At 42.6% G+C, this 23803-nt stretch overlaps 1 protein-coding gene across 1 annotated transcript in view; it reads right to left on the minus strand.

Annotated features, from left to right (window-relative positions):
* Positions 1–23803, minus strand: part of EXOC4 (exocyst complex component 4) — a 734942-nt gene that overhangs the window by 140338 nt on the left and 570801 nt on the right. Inside the window, exons 12-13 of the mRNA XM_029923156.1 lie at positions 14902–15038; positions 1481–1636 (exon numbers count right to left, since the gene is read on the minus strand). Of these exons, the coding sequence (XP_029779016.1) occupies positions 1481–1636; positions 14902–15038 (293 nt within the window). The remainder of the gene's footprint in view (positions 1–1480; positions 1637–14901; positions 15039–23803) is intronic.

Consider the following 23803-nt stretch of genomic DNA (forward strand, 5'->3'; position numbering starts at 1 on the left):
CCCCCCCGCCCCCCAAGAAAGTCTATTAATGTAAAAGAACTATCTAGGTGGTTTTCTCATATCCATGTAAGTAGCTGACGGGTATTTCTGTGATGATGTAAATAATGAGGACGAAAACATAAATAGGAGGACTTTAGGTTACATTCCAGGTGAATTTTTGACTCCCGTGATTTTGAGAAGGTTTTAAATGGCACTCTAGCAAATTTTCAAAATAAAAGGTTGGAAAAATGTGACACAATCATCATGTATAACTTTGTGAGTGGTAAACACCTATTTATCTACAGCTTCAACCCACATTCTGAGAAAAAGATGAGCCCACAGTCTTAGGATGAATTAGAAGTAAAATATGGGCTATTACATCCTTTATTCTTGTTCTAGTCTTTGCTTCTTTAAGGTGCTTTTATTTTATTTTTTCACTATTTATTCATTTACTTGGATAGGCAAAAACAGCAAGAATAAACCTAATTTTGATGTGACAAAGTATTACCTCAATTTTTTTTTTCCTACTTGACGCAGCTCTAAAGTGACAGAGGTGGAGACATTCCACTGTGGCAAGCCAGCCAGGCGAAAATGAGCAGTTTCATCAAATTAGGCCACATTGTCATGGCTAAGTAAATAATTTAAATTGTACAAAGGTAAATGTTGAGTGATAAAGTTGAAAGAGAGACCTCACTTTTTCTTTCTTTCTTTTTTTAATGTTTTTTTAAAATTTTTAATATTTATTTCTTTTTTTTATGGTGACAATTTCTTTTTCTTTTTTTTAAATAATAGTTTATTGTCAAATTGGTTTCCATATAACACCCAGGGCTCTTCCCCACAAGTGCCCCCCTTCCATGACCATCCCCCTCCCCCCTCCCCTACCCCCTTCAGCCCTCAGTTCGTTTTCAGTATTCAATAGTCTCTCATAGGGAGGGGAAGGGGGAAAGAGAGCTGCGGAGAGAGAGGAAGACCTCACTTTTTCAAAATAAGTAGGAAACAATCAGAGATAACATAATGTAGGTGAACAAAATTGGGAAGCCCATTTCCAGAAAGTGCAACCTAACAGTTCTAGGAACTGAAGAACATGCTAAGAACGATTTTCACATACTCTGTACGGGCAAGAACTTTACATGGCTAACTGTCATGCTCCCAAGGCACGGCACATAATAAGGTCAATGCAGCTTTGCTGAATAAATACATGCATTAATGAAAAAAGTACATGCTTCCCCTGAGAGGAAAAAATGACCTACAAATTAAACGATATTTCAACTTGATTTAACAATCCTCCACATTTGAGTCATGTCTATCCCTTCTAAAATTTTGAGTACAAGCCATAGTTACATGGGAAATGAGGTGTGTTAGGATAGAAACAGACTGCACTAGGTTCACTTTGTTGCTGCTTGCTATTTAGAATTGCCCACAATTTCACGTAAGAAAGAGTTAGCTACACAGATGTTTTGCTTCCCAATGTTTAATACGACTTAGGAAAGAGATCTTTTACCTTATGAAGTCTTCTTCCTCTTCTCTCTTTGGCCTCAGCTGTTTGGGTTGAGCCATGTTAATCCAGTTTGGTAGAGATTTCAAGAGTCTGCTGATGTCATCATCTTTTGCCCAAGACGCACTGATGACAAGTTTCTCTTCTGATTGGACAATGCCCCTGAACACGATCAATGGAAAAGAGACCCTTCAGCACATTGCCTGGTACCTAGTTAGCCTTTTTCATCTACCTCTGTTCCAGAAAAAAAAAAAAAAAAAAAGGATTCTACAGTCATCTCACTTATTAACATAATCCATTATGTGAGTTAGAGTCATGACATCCATTAACAGGCCACAGTACTGGGAAACCATCTCTAGATTTCATGCTTAGTTTCTTCATTGTTGAGTAATTGTGAAAGGTAATCATAATACTAATTAGTCATCCTTATCATAATCCCTTAAAATAAATAAAAATGTATGATAGGTTTTGGAGGGGGGAACCTTTCAAGAAAAATGTTGGACAAACAGGAAGTGGGTAACCACTTAATATAAAAGAATATTATTAAGTAACAACATAAATGGTACCAGAAAGGGGTCGAAAGTGTTACAAAAGATTGGTCTCTGACTTCTTGGTTTAAACCACCAATTAGTTCTACTTGAAGGTACTTTTTGAACCACAGACACCCCTCTATTCAAAGTAAATCTACCATCATAGAGAAACCTTCTGCCCCTGATGTCAGGTAGAAAAAGTCTTTGATTATTGCTCTCTCCAGTGGGCTTTGACTTGTGGCCTAGAGTGACAGGCTTCAAGTCCTCTAATAGGGCCCATGGGTTAGTTATTAACTCTGTGCTGACCAGAATGTACCTGTGAAGTCATCTTAAATGTTCAATTTCAACTTAATTAAAAAGCTCCTTCTGTTCAACATTTCTGTCATTATAGCTAATTTCAATGGTCTAAAAATCATCAGCAACTCGAGGTGACAGAAATGACACTTATTTATGAACGGAGTGCTAATTAGCCAGCTACTCCCTCTCAACATGACCCAGACTCCGAGAGGTTTTCCCTCCATCACAGGCAGGAATTTATGTTGGTGGAAGGATTATACTAGGTACATGATATACTCCTAGATATACAAGTATTGTGTGTATGGCTGATGAAATCTACTTAACCAACAGACTAATGTTTGTCAACAAAAGAAGCTGAAACATAAAAACTTGACTCATCACCACTTGACTTAAGGTAATAGGATTTCATGTTTTGGGAACAATATGCTTCTGGTTCTCTGCAAATAAGCTAGAATAAGAGACCCATAGCTGATTTCTAGCATTCTTATAATGCACTATAAGCAAAAGTTTTCTAACAGTAACTATGGTCAGTGATACAGAAATTAGACTACAAAACCTTCTTCCTTTGGGTCTCTTAAATTACTCTCACTGGTACCTTCTATTCTCTTTTTTTCCTTGTTATTTTCTTGCCTCTTTTCTGTGATATTTATGAATGAATCCCACAATCTGACTATTCCACATTCATATGTGGGGTGCTGGATACAACCTTACAGATGGTAGTATTTCACATTTATGATGCTGTATGCCGGGCGGGTCCTCAAGGTTCTTTGGTGTTCCTTTCACCTGTCTCTGGTCAACTTGCCCTCCCACGCCCTCAATGCCTATATTTTAAACCTTTGCCCTTTATCTCCTCACTGCTCATCCCCCACATTCTTCCTATCTGGTGTGGAAAGGAGAATTCCTAATTATACACTTTCCAACATTCCAGCTCTATCCCCCACAGAAATATCTTCAGATCTGTTTCATTCTCATTTACTTCCAGTAATCCCTCCACCTAGGCTCTTAGGGATCCTCCCTACCACCTGTCAAATCCCCCTTTCCCTATTATACTTAGTATCTCTCTTATTATATTCCCCAATCAATGTTAGTTAAAAAAAAAAAAAAAGAATAAGAGAATCAACCTCTTGACCCTCCATTTCCTTCTAGTGAAGCTTCTTCTCTCCTTCACAGACACTGTCATCAATGAGCGGCATCCCCTCAGAGCCTGGCATAGTGCAGAGCCCGACACAGGGCTTGATCTCACCAACTGTGAGATCATGACCTGAGCCCAAACCAAGAGTCGGACGCTTAACCAACTGAGCCACCTAGGCACTCCCAGGGTTGACATTTTAAAATGCTTTAAAAAAAAAAAAATCAAAGGAAGAATATCTTGTGAGCTGTGAATACTATAGAAAACTTAAATTTCAGCATCTGTATCTAGAAAGAACTTTTGCTGGTGGTTCAAATCCTCTTATATCTGTAATACAGGGGAAATTCTGTTCCAGAGTCAGAACTCAACTCAGTTTTCTAGCATCTAAATCTTTGAGCCCATCGATGCTAAATTTCCAACAATTATTCCACAAGAGGAGTAGGGTTAATCACCACTACCAGAAAATAATTTGGGTATATAGATGTGAGGTGGTATGGTATGCTTTGGGGATCTAGAATTTTCCATTTTAGCACTAGCTGGAATGAAAAAAAGTATGTCAGTGAAAGACTACATTAAAAGCACCCACCTTGTTTCCTTACATATATGTTTTTAAAGACTGGTTTAATTCAGTAATCAATAGTTTATTACTGGCTTCACTAATATTTATAGATCCTATTTTATTGAAAAAACAGTAATCGAAAAGAACTAAGATGCTTACCTGTGTACTGCTCTCACTAATAAATTATTAATTCATACTGGAATGAAGATCAATCTCAAATGCCAAAGTATTCTAATTTGAAATACTGGCATTGACTAGCAACACACAATTACCCTGAAGGGAGTTTTTAATTCAAATGGCAGAGTTTCCACATCCTATCCAATTGCATTTATTAGTTTATAATTTTGTGCAAAGCTGGATTGTGTGGGCTGCGCGATTCTAGGACATATCCAAATAGCCTCAAAAACGAAGGGCTAAATTTCCAACAATTATTCCACAAGAGGAGTAGGGTTAATCACCACTACCAGAACCATAATCTCCTAATTAATTCACAGCTCAATGGGCCACAGACGGAGCCATCTGTGTGACTATCTGTACCCGATCCCGGGAGGAGGAGGAAAACAGGTACACCTCTTGGAGCAGGTGATAAGGCTGTCAGGAGAAGGGCCCACCCTCTAGACACAGTTGAGTGCCTTTCATTCAGAAAACATCTGCTAGTGTTGACGGGCTCGGACGTGCACTGCTTCTTCTCTGGAACAGTTGGGAAGGGCAAGTGTGACTGCTCCCTGGACGCAGCTGGGCTGCGGAGTCTTTCATTAGGTAAACAACTCGGGGCAGGTGGGGCTAATTCGATTCAACTGTTTGGTGACAGCCGGGCCTGATGTTTACTTTCCCAGACTGAATCTTTCAGAGACTTCAAAATTTGGGAGCCAAGCTAGACAAATGAACCGTGGACAGAGATGGTTCCAACTGCGATGCCGTCCTGGACTTTCAACTGTGAATGAATGACCAGGCCTGCAGCAGGCCACACCATGATGCAAGGTGCAGTGCCACGGTGATAATGACAATGAGGGAGGCAGAAGTAACGGGTGGTGCTGGGCCTCTCATCGAAACCAACACAAACACAAACCCCTGAGATCCCTTGAGAGAAGGTGGGGCAGAAAACGTAGGAAAAGAGCAGAGAAACATTAGGCTATTTTTATATCACACTCAATGCTGGTCAGAGAGCTGTATGACTGTATGGATTTCCAGCCAGGGTCACAACTTCAGAAACACCTAGGGACCCTGGAGACTGGCTCATGAGAAACAGAAAGAGCTCAGGAAAAGGATTTGGAATTTGAGAGTTTATAGAAGGTAACTCTTGGGCATAATTTAGTAATAACCTTTAAATAGACAAGTTCTCACAGGAAGGGTAATAACTGATATTTTAAGTGACCAAGAAGAAAATAATTATATTGTAACAGAGGACCACAGGTTAATATAAAATATGTCTCAACTGTCAGTGTTCAGATTTTTCTTATGCTAAGCAAATTTAAATATGACTATCCTTAAGATCTTTATGGAAAGATGTCTGACCAGGCAACTGCCTAGTTCAATGCATGTCATCCTATTGTATTTTGAATAAAACTCAAATTCCCTGACCTTGAGATTCTTTGTCAATGGTCCTTAATTCTGGTGGACATTAAAACACTTGGGACACATTTAAAAAAATACATCGATTACACATTCTCAAGTGGGGCTCAGCCTGGATAGCTTCCAGCTCTCACGTGATTGTAATGTGTGGCCGGAAACAACCCAAATGACCTGACCCCTGCACCTGTCCAACCTTACTCACTATCCGCTTCTCTCCCGCTCTGTTCCAGTGACACTAAGCTTGGGCTTTTAGCCTCTTGCCATTTTTATACCTGCTGCCTCCTCAGCCTGGAATGCTCTTCCCCATGTCGCCACACGGCTCCTTCTCAACCTTCAGAATTTAGCTCAGACATCAAGGTCCTCGGCAAGGTCTTTCCCTCACCCTTACTTCCGAGAAATTTATTGTGTTTGTTACTTGTTTGCATTCTGTGTCCTCCATGTGGGAGTAAAATCCATGAAGGCAGCACCTTGCCTGTTTTATTCACGTCGATGCTCGTAGATCCAGAATAACACTGGCCCCTAAAACTGCTTCACAAATAACTGTGGAATAAATAAAGCAACGATGTATGACTGAATGAATGATTCCACCAGGGAAATAACAGATCTTATAAAATATCTTTCTTTTGCCATCCTATTAAGTGAATAACAACATTATCAGTGAATTAATTTAAAAGTAAATAAAAAACCTACCAGCAGCATAACTGTCAGCTGACACTTCTTGGACATGAATGGTGAACTAGGCATTCTCCGATACACTTCATATGTATCAATTTTTGTAATGCTAGCAACAATCTCATGTGACAGGCCCTGGGATTATCCCCATTTGATAGATGAACTAGCAGGGTCTGCTCAGGACCAAGTGTCTGGTGAGGGCAGAGCCTGAATTGGGCCAGAATCGACTGTTCTGGAGCCTGTGCTCCTATTAGAATGTCTCTCTGCGCCATCTGAGACATTTCTTGGGTTTCCCGTTTCCTTGTTAACCCCACGGTCTCTTCTCTGGGCTTTAGAGCCAAATAGACTCATATAACCACTCATACACCCCGTGACCTTAGCTGAGTCCATTTTCTTATTGGTCGGGTCACGGGAGTCTCATCTTCAGGACAGTTGTGACTGAGGAGACAAGTTAATGGCTGACAGTCCCTTGCACAGTGACAGTGTCCTTTCCTGAGCAGAATTCCTTTGTAGCAAAGTTACTACAAGAGACTCCTATGTGATCATGGTCCACTGAGTTACTTGGGGGAAATTATGACTGGCTGTCTGCTCTGGAATCTGCGGGCCAGCTGGCTGCATGGGCAGTATCTGTACCAGCTGATGTGCCCTTGCAAGGGAGAGGGAAGCCATTCACATCAGGAAACATGAGGTTATATACAGCTCGTGGGGCCTACAGACAGACCTCATGCTAAAAGTTGGAGATAATTACATGGAAAAAGACATAATAATTTCCTTCTAGATTCTCAAAGCGTAGACCAATAAGACCCATGAGAATCACTTTTGGGACATTAAAATTTGTTTTAATGTTTATTATTTATTTGAGAGAGAGAGACAGACAGACAGACAGATAAAGCCTGAGTGGGGGAGGGGCAGAGAGAGGAGACACAAACTCTGAAGCAGAGTCTGACCTGTCAGCACAGAGACTGACACGGGGCTTGAACTCACCAACCGTGAGATCAGGATCTGAGCCGAAGTCGCTTAACTGACAGAGCCACCTAGGTGCCCCACTTTTGGGACATTTTAAACAATTCTTGCCCAGGTCCATCACTCAGTTGGGCCCTACCATGGGAAATCCAGTATGGGTGCTTTGGAATCTCCCCAACTAAGTCTGATGTGAATCCACAATGTTTCTGAGAGAGAAAGGCATGTAAACCAATACTTGATTGGATAATGCATAATAAAAAAATGTTTACATTGCAACATAATGGGATGCCAGAATAGTTATGCATAATAAATTGTAGGAGCAAATAGAAGCTCTCATTTGCTTAGAGCTCTCTATGAACCAGATCGTGTACATATTTCATAAGTGTTCTGTTCTATCTCCTTAATATTTAATACAAATGAATGTATCAGGGCTACATAATCCAAGGGGATGGGGGACATAACACAGTTTCAAGAGGCAAATCTGAAACCAAGCTTGCATGGAGTTTGCAAGGTTCCCTTGGCTCGTCTGAGGTTCAAAGTTGAGGTTTTCAAAACTGCCTCTTCTTTGGGCCTTAAGCCAGACAGACTTGGCTTCCCTGGGACGCACTCCCGCCCCCATGCCCTGTGACCTTAGCCAGTTATGAGCGCAGCAGGGCGAGTTCAACCAGGCGCTCAGACCCGCAGAACCCTGGCTTCTGTCTCCACAGGAAAACCTAGGGTTTCAAGACCCGCCACAGGCCCTGGTGTCTAGTTTCTGCTATTTTGCACAACGGGGCCACTGAGATCTTAGAATGCCACTTTGATCACAAAGAAGGGACGTCATCCTCCTGGCCAAAACCTATGAGAGCATTCCTTCCCTTAACACGGGAAGTCTTCAGAACTCCTCTATTCCGCCCATTCCTACCCCACCCGTCGTCCACCTGCTCGTTGTGATTTCTCAATCTCTCCCCGACACATCACATCCACCTGTGCCGCCACCCCCCCCACCCCACCCCCCACCCCACCCCCCGCCCGCACTTGCTTCTCCCGTTCAGTCTGTCAGGACGCTCCTCCTTCATTCAGCAAACATACCGAAGGCCAACGCGTCGCTGAGCCCTGTGTCAGGCCTTGCTTCTGCGGTCAGCGACTGCAAGTTCATCCCTGCATCACTCTCTTGATGCTCTGCCATGAGTTCTCGGTTTTCTGTAAGCCCTAAGGATGCTTGTGCTTTATATCGAGGGAGCCACAAAGATTAGACGGTGTTTTATTTGTATTTTCTACCAGGCCCAAACCAATGCAGAAAGGCCAAAAAAATTCTTCTTAATGAACTGACGTTGGATTGGAACAGGCAGAAACTTTAAAGGTCCAATCTTTAGATGACTATTTGGAGACACCTAAGCTGCTGGTGGTACCCCAGGACAAAGGACCAGCAGAGGGAGAGAGGTGCTCAGCTCGGAAACAGCAGACTAATGGACCAATTGCCTGACTGCAAATATGTGCGGTAGAGAAGTCACAGCAGAGTTTTCCTCTGAGCCCCAAGGGGTGTGACTAATTAAGGAAAGGACTTCTAGTCCTCATTACCCTTTTAGGAAACCTCTCTTTATCCAAGGCATGTAACATGACATCATTAGATGGTACAGTCCTTCTCTCCAGAGCGAGGTGCTCACAGAAAGGTGAGATGTCTCTGACCTTCCCTCAGATCTCTCAACTCCCAGTGGACGCTCAGCTTCTCACAGTAAACTCAGAAAACAAGCCAGCTTTCAGTAGAGGGCATTGTGAGCTTGTGGATTTGATCATTTCTGTAAAAGATCTCTGCGGAGAAAGAATCAGATTGCCATGCTTCCCCGTTCCCTTCCTCCTTCCCCAATGTTATATCATTTTGGATCATTTGAATTGTATATGGCTTTCTATTTAAGTCAGTCATTTGCTGGCAGCGAAACTAGAACATTTCCTGTTTTTCCTCTCACTGTAATCAGGATTTGGCTGTCCAAATTAGGACTGCCCTAATTACTCCTCAGCAGGTGCCAATCGGGGGAGGGCAATAAATGGGAAGAGAGGAAGTAAGGACACTTTGCATCCTCCGAGTCACACAATAAGAAAACACTTTCTCTCTGGTTTGAAAAACCTGATTAAGCAATAGGCAACAGGCATCGCGGGATTATATATGGGGTGTGTGCGTGTGTGTGTGTGTGTGTGTGCGTGTGTGTGAGAAGGAGAGTGTGTGTTGTTGTATAACAGGCATATAAACGATTTTCTATTTTTCCCCCTTCAAAGATTCACAGAATTACTATGCCCATCCCTGAGATAATTCATGTCAAGCCTATAATTCAGCAACGGTGGTAGGTCACTACAAGATAATGCCTTCGTATGCGAGGATCTGATCACGGGCACCACTAAGAGGACACCACTCCAGGGAATGTGGCCAGGAGGGATACCACAGTGGGACAGACTCCTGGGAGGAGGAATCAAGATGCTCTTGATGACCACGATATATCAGGAACCAAAAGCAGTAGCTATGTTCCCCGAAGAAGTGGTATAACGGAGACACAGTTGTACTGTTTGGACAAAATGGTGAAACATGAATGACAGAGAAATAATTCAATCCTCAGAAGGCCAGACAACTGGAAACAAAAACCTATCCATGTTCCTGTCTAAAGCTAGTCACTGTACTTGGGTATTATGTCCTGCTTCCACTCATGAGCCAAAACCCAGATTTTCAGCAATTTACTCCTTTCTCTCCTACGTTGGGAATTTTCTGTTCTCTTAACAGTACTCATTTGAAGAGTAATTAAACATGCACTGATTTCTTCTGTTTATTTATTTTTTAAAACATTTTAGTGTTAATTTATTTTCGAGAGAGAAAGAAAGAGAGAGAGAGAGAGAGCGAGCAAGGAAGGGGCAGAGAGAGAGGGAGACAGAGAATCAGAAGCAGGCTCCAGGCTCTGAGCTGTCAGCATAGAGCCTGACGTGGGGCTTGAACTCATGCCGTGAGATCATGACCTGAGCCAAAGTCAGAAACGTAACCTCCTGAACCACCCAGGTGCCCTGATTTCTTCTGTTTAAAATAATAGACAAAAAGACCAAAAAAAAAAAAAATCCCTTCATGTGCCCTTAAGCTTCCAGCCATATCATTTCTCTGCCCCCCATGGCAGCCCAATCTCACTGTAGGGGTTTTGGCTACATTTACAAGTTCCCCTCAGTTTTTTTCCTCAGCCCACGCCCCTCCAGGTTTCACTCCCACCGGTCCTCAGAAACCTCTCTCACGACGATCCCCAGTGACCTCCGTGCTGTTAAATCACTCAGTCACCACTCAGTTCTAATGCTGACCGAGCGCTGATCAGCCCTCCCACTTCTCCCCTTGGTCTCTGGGACACCCCACTCTCTGGCTTTTCCTCCTACTTCACTGAGGGCTGCTTCTCGGTTGCCTTTGCTGGCTTCTCCTCTTCGTGCCAACGCCTTCAAATCCATAGTCCTCCTCCCTGTCATGTTTGCACTCACTTCTGTCCAAGGTTTTAAAAACCATTTATTTATTTATTTATTTATTAATTGTTTTTTAATGTTTTATTTATTTTTGATACAGAGAGAGACAGAGTATCAGAGGGGGAGGGGCAGAGAGAAGGAGACACAGAACTGGAAGCAGGCTCCAGGCTCTGAGCGAGCTGTCAGCACAGAGCCTGATGCAGGGCTCGAACCCACGAACGTGAGATCTGACCTGAGCCGAAGTCGGACGCTTAACCGACTGAGCCACGCAGGCGCCCCTTAAAAACCATTTATAGCTACTATTTATATGTTGAAGTCGGACGCTTAACCGACTGAGCCACCCAGGTGCCCGAGATGCCCTAAACTGAATTCCTCATCTGCTTGCTTCCACACCTGCAGGGTCCTCCGTCTGAAGGGCCGGCAACGCCATCTTTTCATCACTCAAAGCAAAAATCCTAGGAGTCATTTTTGACACCTTTATTTCTCTCACACTCTAATCAGGAAGGGGATCGTGCAGGCTGGCCCTCCCAAATAGATTCAGAATTCAACCAGTTCTCACTGTCTCTGCTACTGACCAGTATGAGACGGTCTTTATGTCTCACCTGGATTGCCATAGCAGCCCTCACTGGGTCCCCTTGCTGCCACCCATGTGCCCCTACAACTGATTCTCCACGCCTACCCTTTACAACATGGGTCAGATCATGCTGGCCCTAGGCACAATTCCCACAGCGGCTCCCCCTTTCACTTAGAGTGGAACTCAGCATCCCTACCATGGCCCACCAGGCCCTCCGTGGTCTGGCTCTCTGTTCTCTTTTGCACGTCCTCCTAATGACTCCAACCACAGTGGCCTCCCTGACAAGTGTCATGCAGAGTCCTGCCTTAGGGCCTTTGTCTTCTGTCAGGGCATTCTTTCCAGATACCTTATCTCACTCCCAAATTCCTTTGAGCCTCTTCTCAAAGCTCAAATTGAGGGGGCCCACTGGGGTACCCTATTTAAAATTACAGGCTCTATCTCCTATACTCTAGGATCTATTCACCTTATTCCATTTCCCCTCGATGGTACTTACTGTTTTAAAATTCTTTGTGTTTATGCATTATATTTATTGTGTATCTCTCTTCTTCCACCTCCAACACACTGCAAACCCCATGAAAGCAGCAGTGTGTCTTTTAGGCCATCGCTGTATCCACAAAGTCTTATAGAAGTACTCAATAAACATTTGCCGAATGCATGAAATCCTAGAAACCAACATACTGTTTTAAGGATCGAGTAATCAACTGTGTGAAGCTACTGAAATTAAAGAATATTTTGACAGGGTTAATACATTTAGGCAAGGACCTTGGGGCACAGAAATAATTCAGAGCAGAGAATTGCAGGACCATTCCCAATAATCTTAGAGGTATCCTGGCAGACAGTGAAAAGTGCCTGAGAGCAAACGCCCTGATGTCCCGAAAAGACAAGAAGGTAAATGACAGAAATTGGCTGAGTTTAGAGTTACACGCAAATTCCAGAACAGGTTATTGAAGATGGCTTGCGAACAATTAGGAAGTGGTACTCACGAAGAGCCAAGAAGACCTCACAAAGTACAAGTCACACTGACTTTGTTCCTCTCCTGAGCAACTCACTGACTTGAAGGAAGAAATGGTAAATTGGCTCAAGGTCAAGAGACCTTGTTTCCAAGGCTAATTTGTAAGCTGTCCAAGCCAAGAGTTGTTAACAAACATTCAGCAGGGCAGGGACCAGTGGGTCCCGAAAGTGAAAGGCTGGGAGGGTTCCTGAATAAATACCTAGTATAGTCCTTTGTGGACTTGTACGTGCCCATCTGGGGTCCCAAAGCTGGGGTAGCTGCATTATAAATTTTAGGACTGGAAAGACACCAGCAAGAAATCTAACAGGTCTCTTACAGGGCAGATAATAAAATACAGGAAGTACTGCCATGGATAGTGATAAAGGTAATGTGTGTCCTCATCAAAATCACAGCTAATCATCTTGGAGGAAGCTTACTATTTTGTTAAAAACAGGTCTAGAAGACTAACTTTTTCAAAACAACCCAATGAGGGAAGAACTATGATGATCTCAGGTGTTTTGCAGATGAGAAAAGTAAGGCACAGAGAAGCTGAGTAACTGTTTAAGGTCAAATAACTAACCTTGGCATTCCAATGTAGGCTCCAAGCCCTGTTCTTGAGGTGTAGTCTGGGTTCACAGCTAAAAAACACAGGAGCTCCTGATGCACTGAGTAACATACACATGAGAATCTCAAAGGAAATCTCGAGAGGTATGTCCCCCAAATTCTCAACTTGGCCCTGTCCTGTTGGACACTTGTTTTTTCAAATGACATACATAAAGAAAATGAAAGATTGCTTACAAAAATCAAGAATGGCATGGAATTTGGGGGAAAAGCTAAGATTTTCTGATGACAGAATGAGGATTCAAAAATATCTCCAAAGACTGAAGCGTTGAGCTAAAAATAACATGAAATTTAATGGGTAAATGTGAGCTCTTGAATTCAAGTTAAAAAAAATTTTCTACAAATACAGCATAGGAAAGATAAGGCTAATTTCCCCTAGTACTTCTTCCTGCATTTCTCCATCCTCTACAGCTGACCAGTGGCCACAATGCTACAAACGTACCTCCTCCTAGTATCTCCTCATCTGTTCCTCTCCCTCCACCTTGACCCTCTTGCCTTTTCAGTCCGTCTTACACAAAGCTCAGAAAATCTCCCCAACCCAGAGGTCTGTGTCTGGTACTCCCCATTCACTCCTCTTCGGTGGTTCCCCACTACTTAAAAAGTTTACAAGGCCAAGTTCCTTGAGCCTGGCATTCAAGATCCTTCATTTTGGCTCAGCTTTCCTTTCCCCAAACCCAAACATTCATCATTTGTGCTTTCTTTTCCTACTCTTCCCACCTCTTTGAAATTACTCTTGTTCCTCCCTTTCTTCAGCTGCTTCAGTCCAAATCCTAACTCCTCCTTACTCTTCACAAGTCCTACTTCATCTCCTTCATCGAGCTGCTCCTGTCCTCAAGTCCTTTCTTCCTCCTACAGCGTGTCCATCTGTCTTACCATATTTTCTATCACAAATTAATGCTGTGGACATTCATACCTTTGTCTCTGATTTCCCTTTCTATCCTCTCCCAAGATGGCAAACTCATTAAAGGTATCACTGGAGACTGATGGACTGACTTCATCACGGCACACTCAACTGTCTTGGATCTGATAAATGCTCCACAAATCTCTGACCAATGCAATGACAGGATGTAATAAGAAGTACTGTGTCCAGCCTTGGGTCTCCAACAAGGAAGGTAACAGTTTTGCTGAAATATCAGGAAACTACATCGGTGTTTCCACTGTAACTACACGAGTCCTTCTTTATTCTGCTTGCCTCTCTCCATCTCATGTCTCTCTGAGATGCAGCACACATCTTACCTGGGAAGTCTTTCCTCACACAAAGTCCCCCCCTTCCTTCCTTTTCTCTCTCACATTTCATTCCTTCTGCTCTAATGGCCTGTACTATGCAAGTAGTACTTGATTATGTACTACACTTTCCTATCTATCCTTAATTATACATCACATAAAATTTCATATTTTATTATACATTCTCTTCTTCCCTAATTGTTTCAGGTCTTGTCAACCAGACCATAATTTGTTCCTATTATTAGCTTGCTGCGGCAAGTGCTATGATCTTTTCCATGAGCTCAAAGAGATTTCTGAAGAGGGCAGGCTGAAGGATTTCAAGTTCATTAACAATGGTTCTTCACTTCTGCTGATGCTGGAAGCAGGTGTAACCGTCCTTTCACGAATGTGGGAAGGCTATAGACCAAGCATCAGGAGAAACGTTATTTTAAGAACGAAGAAGAAATCACATTCTAGATAATAAAGGACACTAAGAGTTTGAACCTGCTTTACTTTAAAGATCCTTTAGGATCCCAAGATCTAAACACCATCTGGCATTTCCTTGAGGAAGACAAATCTTATGGTTCTAGGTTTTCCTGAAAATCAAGGCGGACACCCCGTGGCAGTCCTAAGTGGCTCTGCCCCTTGGTAGCTCTCGTTCCCTCTGCTGGTTATGACTACATGTGCATCTAGAAGACTGTTTCTGTGGCATGGGCTCTCACCAGGCTCCTTGACAAATGCAAAATCTGGTCCTTTCCTGTAATGGTGAAGAAGTTAGGCTCCAAAAGCAGTGTCAGGCAGCACCACAATGGGCGGGTCCTGACGTGACCCTGCCTGCCCCCCACCCCGAGCTCTACCTGCAGGCCGCAGTGCAGGTCTCCTTGTACTCCTGGAGCTTCACGCACACCATGTGGAGGAACTGGTCCGAGTACGCGCTCAGGTCGTGCATCAGGTTCATGAGGTCTTGCACGGTCTTCTCCACGATGATTGTGCTCTGGGAGAGGACACAGAAATTCATGAGGTGTTTTTTTTTTTTTAATGTCAAGTCATGTGTAGGACAAGGAAAGACAAGTGAAAGGAAGCACTTATTGAAGACTTGAGCCTTCGTGGAAGGATGCGACATTCGTTACAAGTAACGATTCAAAACAACCCAACACATTTCCTACAGGGGCTGGTTTCCCAAACACATGAGAGAGCACTTTCTGGGGAAGGACACAGGACAGGGCCTTACAGACTGGTTTCAAAGACTTCTTGGCATCCACAAGACACGGCTAAGAAAGAAAATGCATATTCACTTGGAGAATGCTTTATCTCCTCTCTACTTTGAGATTAGGGACCTACGAAATGCAACACAAAGAGAATGCCCTCCATGATTTGTTTTAAAAGTTCCAAAACCTCAACTTCTTAAGAACAACAACTAACATTTGTATTGAGCCTTACAGCTTGTACCATGTTTTCACATACACAGCATATGTTATCTCATTTGAGACTCACATTAATCATGGGAATCATAAACACTTATTGGGTTCTTACGAGGGGAAAGTCCAGCGCTAGGCACCCTACATATTTTAGCTCACTTAACCCCTCAACGTACCTACCTGTCAGGCGAGCATGACCAGCATCCCCAGGTTAAAGATAAAGAAACAGGCTTAGAAAAGGTAGTGAACAAAGGATGGGCTGCAGGCTTTGCTCTTCTAACTTCCCCATTCTGCCTGAGAGCTGGCCCGGAGTTTCCCTGCCTGTGACCCAACCGTTTTCTTGTTAGATCAGATATTTCCTATTGTTGTCACTGCCACAGAAGCAGTCTGTCCAAACAGATTCAGACATTATTTTCCAAACAGAATTAAAGAAATATCCCAGGGAAACAAATAATAAGTGCATCTTACACCTAGAGACTGGCTGAATCAGTGTTCTGAAAAGAGGTATAGTCAATCAACTCTAAACCTTGGATTCAGAAAAGACTGAGTTGTTTAAACCATTAGTTCATGCCTCTTTCAAAAGGAGCAGGATAACATTGAAGTATAAATACTAATCACATGCTTAGCACCTAGGAATCCTTTGGTCAGTAACTGGTTTGTTGAAGATGTAGTTATTTACACAGAATTACAGAAGCTATGGTTAGAGGCCAGCCATAAAAATAAACATTAAAAATTTTCTTTTCTACCCTGAGAGTGATCTACGAAAAAATCGAGGGCATTTTACTCTGCTTACATGTAGACTATGGGGTCCAGGGTCTTGGTTAATTTTCTTCCTTCTAAAAATTAAAAGAATGGATAAAAGTGTACAGCTCTTCTGAATACAACGGAGGATCAGCTTGAGTCATGAGTTCACATGTGCGTACTTATTCAAGGTAAGTAGAGGTTTCTTTTCTTCTGGTCCTCTCCCCCAGCACCTCCCCCTCCCCCAAGGTAAAATACTCAGAAGGTGAAAAGGAAGGAACAGTTATATTCTGGAAGACAAACCTCACAGGAAACCAAATTACAGTCTCTATAGAATCCCCACAAGTTCAACTTCCTTTTCTGTATTGATTTTAAGATTAAAGTGCTGCCGCTTCCCCCTGATCCATAATCCCGTTCCTCTGTATTTGTGTGTGAGTGACAGGAATTGATTCTGCTTAGCTACATGTCCCCACGCTGCTCAGAAGAATCTAAAATCCTCATCCTGATTCAGAACACAGGGTATCCTACAGCACGTGGATGGCAATTAATAAAGGAGAATGGAGTTCAGTCATCCTAACAAAGCCCGCTTAAAACGTGAAACACTGTAGGGAAGAGGGGCGCTGGGAGATTGCTTGGCTGTACTGTGAGAAAGGGCTTGGTTCTACTTCCAATTACGCTATTGATAATTAACCCGGGGCAGGTTTGGGAAGCCTCTTCCTTTCTTATGACTCAATTTAGTCGTCTAATAACCAAGGATAATTTGGTGGCTCTTCTACCGGCCTTCATCAGTCTGGTATTCAATTGGTGCCAGGTGCTTGTACACAGAGGAAGAGATGCAGAATTGTTTTCAGGTCATCTCAGGTGTGTTTGGTCTTCCTGATTAGAATACGAGCTACTCAGGAGCAAGACTGGCTTTCATTTCCCTTTGTCCACCTCCCACCCTCCCCCTCCCCCACGTGTTTACCATTTCTCAGGACCTGCAGGACAATGCTACTAATAAAAGAAACAGTGCTGGTAACGTTAGCACATGTAAATAAACCTCTCTGAATGGCACAAAGAGGTAAGTGATGCAGGACGAGGGCATGCTTGCATTCTGCAATGTTGGGTGGGTTCCGGTGGGGTCGGTCTTTGTTCCTGTGATGGTAGGAGGGGAAGGGGAAAATGCAAGCACACGGGCACGTCCCCCGGAGACAGAGGTTTCGGGGTAACCAGGAAGTACTACAGGGAATGATTAGAATGCCACAGTTTAATTCTAATGATTGTGCTCAACAAAGAGCCTATGTTATGCTGTATGATTACATACAATTTTCCAGCTATTTGGTTGGTTTACCTTGTCATGGTAGCACTCTGAATAATCAATCACCACGTTCTTTTCAAGGAAAATGACACTGTATTTGCCAAGTGATGGGTATTTTTTACAGGGGAAAAAAGTTCCCATTTTTCAAGAATTTAGTACAATTTCTAAATCAGGGGCTCTGACAGATAAATGTTGAAAATATCAAATTTCTAACAAGGTCAATTCTGTTTTTATTTATTGGATCCCGCTGGCATTTCAAATGATGTATTGAGTTGTTATTAATTTTGGGATTTGCCAATGTTGAATATAATGACTTTATAATAAGTAAAACCCTGATTATATTCATTATAATTTCTACTAAACAAATCACAAATGATTGATATTTGTTTAGAAACAACTCAATTCTCATTTCTTGCAACTGATTACCAGGTAATAAAGTCTGGGCATGATGTGAAAAATGAGAAAAGGAAAAAAAATTCCCAAGATAGGAGACGCAATTAAAAAAAAACATTGTTATGAAAAATAACTAATGTTTCTCACAGGGATTCACTAACAGGCTAAAATAAGAACAGGGTTCTTGCGCTTTGTGCTTTGAAAATCTTTAATGACTGAATGATGATAATTGGACCTTTAAGACCCTGTCCATTATTTGCCAAAGTGGGGCTCTGTGGTATGCTGCCAATATTAATATTATAGAAAATTGACTCTAAGTTCAAGTAATTGGAAAATGCTGGAGAATGGAAGTGATTTCTTCACTGGAGGACTCTGGAAACATTTACTATGTTAATTTCATTGTGAATCTTAAAGAGGCAAATGTGTGTGGTATTCAATCTTCCTCTATTTAAGTAAAGAAAACATTTTTTAAAATTTATTTCTGAGAGAGACAGAGTGTGAGTCGGGAATGGGCAGAGACAGAGAGAGTCAGAATCTGAAGCAGGCTCCAGGCTCTGAGCTGTCTGCACAGAGCCTGACGTGGGGCTCGAATTGACAAACTGTGAGATCATGACCTGAGCTGAAGTTGGATGCTTAACTGACTGAGCCACCCAGGTGCCCCAAGAAAACGTTTTTCATAGCACAGCTTAGATCTTTTCCCATTTTCTGGAAATGGTGTTTCTGGAGCAAGGTTTTGGAATGACTCCTCCCAGGTCTCCGGTTATACTAATGAGGAAACTATGCCCAGTGACATACTTGAGGACCCATAGAAAGTCCAGCGAGGAAAAGGGCAAGAATCTGAGCTTCTTTTTCAGCCCATGTCCTTTCCTATACCCCCAACCTTTGAAGCTCTGGCTCCTGCCTTCTCTAACCTTCTCTCTAGCTCCACCAAGCATGCCTACCCTGTGCTCCACCCACACTAACCCACGAGTTATTCCTTGCCTGAACCAGGCTACTTCCTGCCTCTGTGCCTTTGGCTTCCTATCTCTGCTGGGAATGCCTTTCTAGCTCATGTCTGTCATCCTTGAAAAGTCAGCTCCAGCTCAAAGTCTACCTGCTCTGATTTAAATGCCCCTCTTCTGTGCTTCCAGAATACCAGGGCACAATTTAGCCCAAGCCCTAAGCCGAATATGGCACCCACTGGTTTCACGTGACTGTCTCTTCCGTGAGACTATAAATTCCTTTGATCATGACTATACCTTCCTATCTCTACTACCTTGTAGCAAAATATCTGGCATATTGTTGGTATTCAATAAATGTCAATTAATTAATGAAATGCGTAGTACATTCAGAATATGATAAAGACAGATTTACAGTAAACTTATAATGCAAAATAGCCAAAAGCATGCAGTGTAAGGTGGAGTAAGACCACAGGCTCTTTATTATTATATTACTGTACCTTAATTCTTACGGTTCTAAAGACTGAATATTTATTGTGACTAAAGATTTTAGATTTCTCTAAAAAACATTCTTAATTTCAGTTGACTGTAATGGCAATCCAGCATATAGGCAACTAAATGTGCTCATTTTAAAGGTTTATGAAATAAAAATAAATTCACAATTCAGGAAAAACAAAACCAAAACACTTCAGTTTGGCAAATGCAATCTCTATAGGGGTGCTGTTTTAGCTCTTGGAGCAGTGATAGTTCAGAAACGCTACAAAGAACCTAAGGCTCTTGAAAACTGCTTTAGGAGGAATTTGAGAGAAAACAGAGTGACTTCATCTACTGTTTCAGACACCACCCCCCACACTACTACCCACACCCACAACTACACCTCCCCACATATCAGCAATTGTGGAGTGATGGTGCTTCACAAATGTTTGATGATGACAATAATGTTTCTGTTTATTGGGGACATTACAACTATGAGTCAGTAAAACTTGACATATCATATCATCCTTCCAATGATTATTAGCTCCCTGTTATAGTTGGTCATAAACAATTATAAATATAGGGATGCCTGGGTGGCACAGTTGGTTGAGAATCCAACTTCAGCTCAGGTCATGATCTCATGGTTTGTGGGCTTGAGCCTAGCGTCGGGCTCTGTGCTGACAGCTAGCTCAGAGCCTGGAGCCTGCTCAGATTCTGTACCTCTCTCTCTCTCTCTCTGACCCTCCACTGCTCACACTGTCTCTCTTTGTCTCTCAGAAAAAAAAAACCCCATAAAAAATACAATTATAACTATAGTAATGATAGTAATGATGGAAGCCATTTTCTAATCTCTATTTTGACTTGTGTGATGTTTAAATTGTTCTGGATGGGCTCGCTCCTTTAATAAGCTATACAGTAAAAGTCTACGCATCCAGGGAGCTGGTACCTGAGGAAATGCCACTTCTACTCTCTTCCAAATCATCCTCCACGTCACAAGCTCAGGGATATGTTAAAAAGTTTTGTCTTATACAGAAATGAGGAGTCTTACATCCATCAAAAGGCATGAACACATGGATTCAGAGCTAGTTTATTTATAATAGCTAAAAAAAGTGGGGGGGTGATGGTGGTGTGCGTCAGTGGCTGAATGGGCAGATACAGTGGGATATACTCACACAGTGGAATACTACAGAGCAAAGAAAAAGGATGACTCAACACTGCATGTGACAGCATGGGTGGATCTCATAGACCGCTGGATATACTAAGTGAAAGCAGACACAAAGGAAGAGAAGTGGGTGCCTGGGTGGCTCAGTTGGTTAAGTGTCCGACTTTGGCTCAGGTCATGATCTCACAGTTCGTGGGTTTGAGCCCTGCGTCGGGCTCTGTGCTGACAGCTCAGAGCCTGGAGCCTGTTTCAGATTCTGTGTCTGCCTCTCCCCTGCTCACACTCTGTCTCTCTCTGCCTCACTCTCAAAAATAAATAAAGATCAATAAAAAACTTTAAAAAAGAAACAAAGAAGAGAACTGCATGACTGTTATTATTATAGTTCAGAAACCAGCAAAAGTGATCTCTGGTGACTTAAGTCAGAATAGAGGCTGCCCTTGGAGGGAGTGGATCCTGACCAAGAAGGCGAGAGCCGTCTAGGTGTTGGAAATATCTTGATTGCATGGGTGTTCTATGAGTAAAAACATATAGAAAAACTTTTCACACTTAAGATTTGTGCAGTTTATAAGTGTAATGTCAAAAGCAAACATTTAAAGAGATATCTGATTGTTTCTCTCACCTGCTTAAAGCTCTTTAATGTGCCCGATTCTTCAGACAACCTGCAAGGTCCTCCTGTCTGCTCTCCCAGCCTCACTGGCTACCATTTCCCTTTGCGTCTTTGAGATCCAGCTACACGGGGCTTCGCCTGTTCTTCATTCCCATTTCAGGGCCCTGCCCCTGCCTGCAAAGTTCTGTCCCCCGTTTTCCTTTCTTAGAGTACTTTTCCTTATCTTTTGGATCTCAGCTACAACCTCCCTCCTGTAAGAAAATCTCTCTCCAACCCCCATTAGAACATCTTTCCCCGCCCCTTCGGTTCTATTTCTCTGGAGAACTCAGATGAATACACCCTTGCTAGGGGAAAGGGAGGGACTGACTGGGAGGGACTCGCGGGAGGTGGCTGTGCGCGCATGTTAGATCTGTTTTATTTACTTCTTTTTAAAATTGTTTAATGTTTATTTATTTTTGAGAGAGACAGAGCATGAGCAGGGGAGGGACAGCAAGAGAGGGAGACACAGAATCTGAAGCAGGCTCCAGGCTCTGCACTGTCAGCAGAGTGTCCCATGTGGGGCCCAAACCCATGAACCGAACCAAGAGCTCATGACTTGAGCCAAAGTCAGAGGCTTTAACCGCCTGAGCCACCTGGGCACCCCAAATCTCAATTTCATTTTTATTTAATTTTTTAAAAAATTTTTAAAATGTTCTATTTATTTTTGATACAGAGAGAGACAGAGCATGAGAGGTGGAGGGGCAAAGAGAGAAGGAGACATAGAACTAGAAGCAGGCTCCAGGCTCTGAGCTAGCTGTCAGCACAGACCTGACGCGGGGCTCGAACCCACAAACGTGAGATCTGACCTGAGCCAAAGTCGGATGCTCAACTGATTGAGCCACCCAGGAGCCCCCCCAAATCTCAATTTTAAACAACTGTGTCGACCATTATACAAATGAAGAGGTACCCCTTCATTAACTTGTCTGAGAGCGTGAAAGATCCTAGGATAGTGGTTTTCATTTACTGTGTATTTTTAAAATGTGAAGATGTAGCAATATGGCTGGCAATACTATACAGCTGTCGGGAAGGACCTGATGTTATCTAGGGACAGGGCAGGGCACTTAATTAATTAGAGAGATGCATGTTTATTAGGTAAATATTTTCTCGGGGTCAAACTGCAGGAGATAAAAAGCCAGATGAACTGAGGTCCCTGCCCTCCAGTGGTCTTAGGCATTAGTAGGAGGAGACAAGTTCACTAATAAAGACAAAAAGTCTCATAGGTGGGCTGGGGATGGGGAGTGGTGGGAAAGAGGAAGTTATAACTGAATTGATTTCCAAAAGATAGCAACTTATAGATGACAAAAATGGGGGGGAGGGTACATCAGGTAGGTAGGGCAGCATGAGCAGGAAGCGGTGTGGATTTCAGGGACCTGCAGTTTGTTCTTCATGGCTGTGGTGAAGGGGTGTGTGTGTGTGTGTGTGTGTGTGTGTGTGTGTGCGCGTGCACGCGTGTGTGTGTGCGTAGATCAGGAAAGCTATAAGAGGAAGTCAGAGCCAGATGTTGGAGGTCCTTGTAAAACATATATTCTTAATACCTAAATATTTTGAATATCCCTTTTACCCTCTCCGGCAAGAAAGTACAATGAATTAATCCTGTCTCATGTCACTAATCATTAGATGATCCACTCCAAGGGTAGGAAGATAATTTCAAAAGGTTCCACCTTTGAGAAAAGACAAACTTCTACAACCAACAGGGAAATATATTCTGTTTGGCAGGCTGAAGAGAACTATAATTTATAAATAGGCTTAAATGAAGAAAATATGGGGTCAAATGTGGGGCAACCAGAAACACTATATCCCTTTAGAATTCACATAAGTGATTATAAAATTTATCTGCTAGTTAGTAACTTGGAAAATGTATCTGATGTAAACTACTAATAATATTTTCTTAACATTTTGGTTAACAGATCACTTACGGTTGAATGAAATCTGTGCCTAACATATCTGATTAGCACAGCTGGTTCTTTACGAGGTTATTTAGGGGTTTGTGATTTCATCTTCAAAACAAAACAATGTAGCAAGAAAGGGGAAAGAAGTATACACCAGTTGTGCTTAAGTCCACTGTGAGATCTCGGGCATGTCTTTGTTTCTTTACATGCTTCAAATCAATATGACTCTATGTCCAGTTTATCAATTCCCCTTGTTAGGTCATGGGACCCAGGGAATGGAAATATATCAATGACTAGGTGAACATGAGCACTTATAAGAAATATCCTAAACTCCAGCACCCTCAAAACACACACACACACACACACCTTCAAAAGCACCTTAAGGTTGTTACTCTGCAAAAGACACAGTGCTACACGTTAGGGGAGACACAGAAGTTAACAACAACATTAGCGGCTAGAGTACTTCTTTCGTGCCAGGCAATGTTCTTCATATAAAGCACGGTCTTATTTTCCAGGGGGTGCTAATAATCTAGTTGGGATAACATCATTTAGAACAAGAAACAAGTGATATTCCAAGATGCCAGTTAAGCGCAGAAGATACTGCAAGGGAATAGCAGTAAAAAGATGGTAAAGACTGAACTGGTATCCAGAAGACAGAAGAAGTTTAGGATATATGGAGAGGAAGAAGCAAGGCATGTCAGGCTGGGGAACAAGCTGGTCTTGCGTAGCCAACAGGAGACAAGTGTGGCTGGAGTAGGAAGATTCATGTTGAGGAACTGGAGGAGAAAGTGTAGACTGGAC

Source organism: Suricata suricatta, chromosome 2 (assembly GCF_006229205.1).
Source record: "Suricata suricatta isolate VVHF042 chromosome 2, meerkat_22Aug2017_6uvM2_HiC, whole genome shotgun sequence".
NCBI lineage: Eukaryota > Metazoa > Chordata > Mammalia > Carnivora > Herpestidae > Suricata > Suricata suricatta.